Here is a 7,365-nt window from a genome sequence, read left to right on the forward strand (position 1 = left end):
AAATAATAAATATGTGGAGGCTTCAACTTTGACCTTCCTTTAATACAAGACAAAAGGCAGGAAATGGCAGCGAATTTCACTTTCACTCAAAATGAAACTTAAAAACATATGCTGCTTTGTGTGGTGCATCTTCCCGGGCCTTAGCTTTTCTTGCTGGTGCCTTTTGGCGTCCTTGCTGCTGCCTTTTACATTGGTTCATTGCACAGCTGTCTAGACATTTAAAGCGACTCATAGGTCAAATGTAAACATTGTCCTGCAGTATAATTTCCTTATTCCCCCCAATCTTCTCTCTACTTCTGTTTTTTTACCACTGCCAAACATAAATTGAGTTTTGCCTCACTGCACAGCCCTTGTACAAACATAATCACTCAACAGGTGTTCACACTACTAGACAAGCTGATATTCTTTCAAACATACACAAGGCATGCAACAGTTCCATGGACTGTACACATACTTAAAACAGGGAAATGTTCACGAACCTTGGGTGAGTTTAAACACCACCAGAAGGGTTTGGCTTCTGCAAATCTGCTGTGATGCAGGCATTTTCAGAGCTTGAGGCAAAATTACATTTGACCATTTGCCATAGTATTTTCCATAATACAGCATTTTCAGGTCATTTGTTGCAATTTTACACCCATTCCTGTTCATGTGTGATAGTGCTGTCAAGAAGCCTCCTGCACAGCCTTATTGTAGATTCGGCCCATTAAAACCTGACAGTTGCTGTCTATTCCTATCCCAGCTCTAGTCAAGTAGGTCATTTTTTTACCTGTACCAGGGCCCAGGGTATCTATACTGCTATTACATGATAATACAAAATTAACATATATGGCAGTGAGAATTTCAGTTGATTGAGATGTACTTTCAGAGCAAAGACCTTGCCCCGAGAATGATGTGGTTGCCAGGTCTGCTATCATTCTGCTTGTTCGCTAGATCAGGCTGCATGGTATTATATGTGGTCCTGAAAGGTGGGGGTGCATGCACTGGCCTTGTGGTGGTTTTCCCCAAAAGAAAGTTTCCAATCAAAGGGTGTTGAAGGAGTTCAGTGATTGTGGGCCAGATTTACAACTCCCAAATCTTAACTTCACAAAACCCTGCTAATGTTGTTTTGCTATTGTGAAAACTAGTTGTTAGCTGACGCCTCAGGGATAAACCGGTTGTCAAAGAGGCCAAATCCTAATTTCCAGAAATTATAATAAGGGAGGGGGGGGGGGGGGGGCGGGGGCTGGCCCTAAAAAAGTTTGAAGACCTCTGCTCTAGGAGAATGAGGTCCTGCCTGTGAATCAGAAAGAAAGCCTTTTTTCGATGAATTCCAAGATTTGGGTGTAGGTTGTCTTTTCAATTAGTTTTTCCAGGGAACATTCATTTTCTTAATGTCTGTAGTTCGCAGAGCTGGTTGTATCCAGTGACTTTTTTTGTTTTATGAGGGGTTTGTGCGATTAGCATTTGAGCACTATGTGAGGAGCTAATAATCATTCATTCTGCTTCTGCTACAGGTTTGATGGATGTGATTTTCTGAAAGGCAACGAGGGGGGGGGGGGGGTAATGGGGTCAGCTAGGGAACCAAATTTAGTGAGATGTGACTCTAGTGACCGATACTAAATGTATACTTCGGTTTCCTTCAGCAGTTTCGAGATGTGCTTCTGCTATGTGCGAGTGGGAATAGTTTATTGGTATCTTTAAGATTAGCAGAGTAGGTAGCCTCTTTTTTTTTCTACTAAACAATCGGCCAGAATATCAGAAGACATGGGTCAGTGGAGAAAGCTGTGGTGTTTTTAGATTTAGAAAGTATTCTCAAGACTTATGTGGGCCATGATGCAAAGCCAAGACGAGAAATATTTATTTTGTCTCTCTCAATTGCTGATCTGCAGCTGTAAAATTGGCGAGTCTATAGCACTGTCTTGATCTAGGGTCGTCATCACTGGAGTCAAGTAGACAGATGTCAAGGTATTTGGTTGGGTAACTCGGAGAAGCTTTGAATGCATTCTAGATGTTCTCCCTACTATGAGCTATTAGGTGGCAAGTTGATCGGCAACAGAAAAACAGGGCTATGCTAGCTTTGCAATTATTGCTATACAGATTGAATAACGATAATTTACTTAAGATCTAAACATTAGCAATCTCATTTATTACAACTATATTGGTCTCACCCCGCCAGCCGCTAATCAATATGATTCACCTCTAAGCCTTACGAAAAACTGCCAAATGCAATGTTCACAGGCTGTAAAGAGTGCTCAGACATCAAAATGGCTACAGGTCCATACAAACAGTGATGCACTACATAAATACAGGCAATATAACAGACAACTGCCACATCATATTCCAATAATATAGACGGGCTTACGTACCTTTTTCTTTTTGATTTTCCTCTTCTTCTGTGGGCTGTGATGGGTCATAGTAATCACTATTATAGCAGAAACCCACTGAGTTATAAGCATCATCTTCTGCGAGGGCTTCACTCAAGCGCTTGTATTCTTCCTCTTGAAGGAAAACACAATTTAATTAGCACAATAGAATTAAAGTTGCACATGGGCCTAAAGCGGCTAGAAAAACAACAGGTAATAAAATAAGCCTGGATGTTGAGAGTACCTCAGATTGAATGTTTTTCAGTTTACAAAACGTATTTGATAACTGTGCACAAAATCATCTCAAATTAATATTGCATGATTAGTGAGTGGGTCACCATGACACAGGTTTCAAAGGTGGTAAAAAAGCACTTTTTTGCTATTTAAAACGGCATAGAAGCATTTTAACTAAGACCTTGGAGGGGCAATGTGTCTGATTGGTCAAATTCCAGTACTTAAAACTTCCACATGCTCTCACCACTAGCCCCCACCTTCAACATCACAGCAGGGCATAGCTGCAAACTCTTTATGTCAACTTTGGGCAGGAAAATGGAAGGGCACGCAATTTTCCTGCAAATTTCTTACAATTCAGAATGTAGGCGAGACATTGAAAAGGAGACAGTAGTACACGCAAATACGGGCTTTCATTTACAGTCCTGTGAAGAATAATTAAAGGGTATTTGGTTTCAAATTCCAGCCTGCCATCAAAAGTTGGGCAGATTCTGTGAGGGTCTACAAATAAACTATGCTGAGGTCCTCTCTGATACGCAAAGTCTCCTGCTTTTCCAGTCCACTGGATACTGTCAAACAGATAATATCAGAAAGAGTGAGTATATGTGCAGAAGTAGATTATTACTTTATTCAGTACATTCAAATACACCGGGTACTTCAGAATTTTTTTCGTGATCAGTACCTTGCCTTGCCTCCTCCTCAAGCAAGTCCGTATGCAAGGCTAAATACCTCTCTTCGTCACAGAGGGTCTCGATTCTTGCCTCCTCTTCAGACAGGTGGTAGTTACGATTCCAAGAAGTATGTTCAGCATCATAATCAGAAAGGTCATGCAGGTGACCACGTCCGTCATACCTGCAATATGAAACCGCTGGTCAACTTAGTAGATTTGCCTTTCTCGTCTGCGACACGACAAAACTTACCTGTTACCATTTGCTTTTAACTTTTAAGTAAAATACCTATTTAAACAGTGCCACTTACACACTCTAAAACCTGCATTTAAGACATGTAGAAACTGCTTAAGAGCTAGAAAAGATGGTTTTTGAAAGGAAAAAAGCTCTATAAAAATGGTACATTAAAACTAGTTTGAGTAAATTATTCTTACAGCTTTAAAGTGGACCTGTTTCAATATCGATCTTACCCTAAATCGTTCCACTAAACATTGGCAAAGGAATATTGCTTCTGGAAGAATTAACTAGTTTACATTAACACAAACCCGAGCATAAATACCTATCCGTAAGAACCAAATGCTGGAAGTTTCATTGCTTCTTTCTGCAAGTCTCACCTCTCAGGACAGATCTTCGCCACAGAAAGCTGCATCCGCCGGAGAATAAATTATGGCTAGGCTCGACCCTAAGCCAAGCTGCTGAGGAAGCAAGTTCTAGGTTATGTGACAGACAGAGAGAGACAGATACAAGTAATGGAACAGCAGCAACCTGTGCAGTTTAAGGAGAACTGCAAAAAAAAAAAAAGAGGAAAAAACACCTGAAAGAATTGGTGATTGTTACAGAACATGTATTAGCTTTAGAGAAAATAAATTTACGGTTGCCAATCAAACTCAATTTTCATATATGCTAATCATTAAGTAAACTGCTGCTACAGAAAAACAGCGAGAACACAATACGTCAGTGATTTAGTGGCTCTGAGTCAACATGTTAAAAAAGACAAGGTTGTTCTCCGGTCCTGCTAGTCTTAGTTAAATAACATGTAATGCACTCGCTCTAAATTGCTTAAGGGTCTGTATTGGAACTCAGTCATGAACCACAAACATATTTTTTAACATCAACACTAAAACAGAAGCCATAGGTCAGAAACATAATTATCTAAGCTTCATCCATTTGCAAAGTTGTTCTCAAAAATACTTCTTTAAATGTGTTATTCTGCTGAAAAATGGCAGTCAATGATGTTTGAAATCAATGAACGTTTATTGGTACAACATTTTCGACGGTGGATTTATGAGTTTCTGTCATCTCAGTATTCGTTATTTTAAAAACTTGATTTCCTTATCAAACTTCATGAGATGGAAATCTGACAGCCATGCGCTAAGGGTACACTCGGGCCAGGAGGCACAATATAAAAAACGCTCTGCAGTAACAACTTTTGTTTTTATATGCCTCAAACAGGTTGCTGTACAATGTTGTCTGTGAACTGAGGGCAGAGGAATAAACCAAGTAGCCGTGACTATACTGCGAGTAAACCGAAGGGGCAATTCCAGGGTCTTCGAACTACAGGACAACATTTAACTGAATTTTGGAGTAAACGTTATTCAACAAATGCTAACATGTGAAGACGTATGATGCTGTCAACTTTGAGACCACTAATAATGGATTTCTATGGTTATCAAATAATTTAGAACGTGGTTGTGTACTTTCCAAGCAGTTATCAAAGGAAGAAACAGGGGACCAATTTTCAGAGACCGCTAAAGTGAAGCAAAGTCGTCTGGGGCACTAATGTTAATGAGGCAAGACAGAGAGCAAGGGTAAAAGTAGACCTATATCCCAATTGCAGTAGTATAGGAGGGATGTCCAACTGGGGGAGGGTGGGTCACTGTTAGGCCAATGGAGCAAGACAGACTGAGTAGCAATTGGGTCGGTGTTAGATGGCACAGGATGCATGACATGTCTAAAAAAAAAAACACATGGTGCTAAAAGAAAAGACTGAAGTACGAACGGGGCAGATGAGCCTACATACTGGGGTCCCAACCAAAGAGAAGCTCCAAAAGAGGGAGAGAGTGCGTGATCAGGTCCAACAGAGATGTAAAAAGGGATATTGCCGGAGTTCCCAGGATTGTATTAGGCCATTATCCAGGTTGCATGTGAGTGAACCAATTGGAAAAATACACCTGACAATACTGAATTATGAAAGAATCACCCAAGTGAAAAGATGTATCCAGTAGAAAGGTGCCTATACATGTTGTATGTCAGTATGGTGTGCAATAGAGGGTTTGCAGGCAGACTATCAGCTAACAGGACATGCTTAGATGTTAGGAGGTTTGCGAGTTGGTCACCCCTGTGTTTCCTTATATCTCATCATAAGCATCTTGGGCAGAGGACCGGACTTAGGCATTTTGGACTGTGTATTCTATTCGGGTATATCTATCGCTAGGATCATCTCTGCAGATGTTATTGACATACTTCTTAAGCGATACAGAACTCGTCTTCAGTCTATTCACACTGTTTTAAACACTGTTGCATGTTGAATCTGCTGTTTGCAGTCAATTAAATAACTAAACAAACGTTGCACAAAGGAATTGCGGATGTTGTGCGTCACTTCATAATTGCCACTCGGCTGCATGTTTGCCATTGTCATCCTACCGTGGTTCGTCCTCCAAACTGGCACTCAACGTGGAAAGAGAGCCTAAGCAGGTTGACATTAACAAGAACGCAACAAAGTTGCAATTGTGATAAAGGTGGGCTGACAGGGATGCAATAACAGGGTGGACGGTCAACGTGGCCACCGGATCGAAACAGGTCAATTGAGAAAAAGAGAAGTGGCTAGTGAGAACAAATTGGCACACATTAAAAGATACATTAAAGGGTGGTGGGCATGGTGTAATTTGAGACCTATCAGTTGGGTGGGCAGGAGGGGTGCCCTTTGTACCTCTCAGGGGGTAGGATTGTCACTGGTGACATCCTGGAGGACCACATGGGTCCGGTGCATGCCCAGTGGACGAGCAAGGCTCTTGCATCCACACGTGGGGCAGACTAGAGATGCAAGGGGGTAGAGGAGCCTGCATGCCCCCCGGAGGTGTGCGGCTTGCTCCGCGCACGGTGGGACACTCCATGGATGCGGTGAGAGCATGTGAGAAGGCTCGAAGTACTCTCCATGGGAGGCTGCACTGGCAGGCCCCTCCAGGACCCCCACACACAAGCAGAGCCCCACCACATCCCACCCCCCGTTCCCCAGTAGAGAGCGGGCCCGGCGCGGGTAACCGACCTATCGATCAGGGTGTTGGGGTCGCCCATCCAGGGGATGAGGTGCCGGCCACGCTCCTGGTATCGCGCCATCTCGTCGTCGCGGAAGATCTTGCAGGCGTATCCGAAGACCAGCAGGTCGGCCTTGGGCCCGAGGGGCGCGGGAGCCGCCGGCTCGGGGGCGGCAGCCGGCGCCACCGCCGGGTGCTTCATGGCGCTCTTCTTTGGCCCTGATATGTACATTGCGCCGCCTGGATGAAAGAAGGGCCCGGCCCGTAGCAGCTGTCACCGAAAACCTGCACAGTAGACCGCCGGAAGTTATCGCCGGAAGTCACTCTGCAGCCATTTTGGTTGCAGACCCGTTTCCCGGAAACAAAATGGCCCGTTAGCCACTTCCGAGATGACACGGCTCCATGTACCGCAGATTCGTCAATCTGCTCAAGCCAACTGAAGCAACCAACGCAAAACAATCCATCTGGTAAAAATCATCAGCTTTATTTATTTTACAGCTCGAGAAAATTTAAATATTTCTAGCCTATGTTAAACATTATTTTGAAAGTGCCGATTAAGGTCTACTTTCGAACACCCATTTAAAACTCGGAGATGCGCATGCGCACAAATTTCCATCCCAGAGTCAGGCAAGACGTCACTCGTTCTAAAGCTAATAAAACTTCATCCTTTTGCCTCCCCCAGTCATGGCCGCCGCTCGTACACTGTCAGGGCGTCACCGTTCTAACCTAGAACTAGAACGGTAACTTTCAAAAGCAATTAAAACATATCTAACGTAGCGCAGGCGGCAATAAATAAATGAGCAATTCATGATTTTAATTGCACTGTGATCTGTTCCTGCATTTCAGATCTTCGTTTCTAATTTGAAAGTT

The 7,365-nt window shown here is 43.1% G+C and overlaps 1 protein-coding gene across 1 annotated transcript; it reads right to left on the minus strand.

The window, feature by feature from the left end:
- Positions 1–2,345: 2,345 nt before the first annotated feature.
- Positions 2,346–6,787, minus strand: LOC147663539 (splicing factor, suppressor of white-apricot homolog; the record flags this gene model as incomplete). The annotated part of the gene is made up of 3 exons (XM_086950378.1): positions 6,507–6,787; positions 3,256–3,425; positions 2,346–2,477 (listed from the first exon to the last, which is right to left on the minus strand). Coding segments are annotated over exons 1-3 (523 nt in total), but the record flags the coding sequence as incomplete, so codon positions are not given.
- Between the last annotated feature and the right edge of the window lie 578 nt (positions 6,788–7,365).

This window comes from Lissotriton vulgaris, unplaced genomic scaffold (assembly GCF_964263255.1).
Source record: "Lissotriton vulgaris unplaced genomic scaffold, aLisVul1.2 SCAFFOLD_2566, whole genome shotgun sequence".
Classification (NCBI taxonomy): Eukaryota; Metazoa; Chordata; class Amphibia; order Caudata; family Salamandridae; genus Lissotriton; species Lissotriton vulgaris.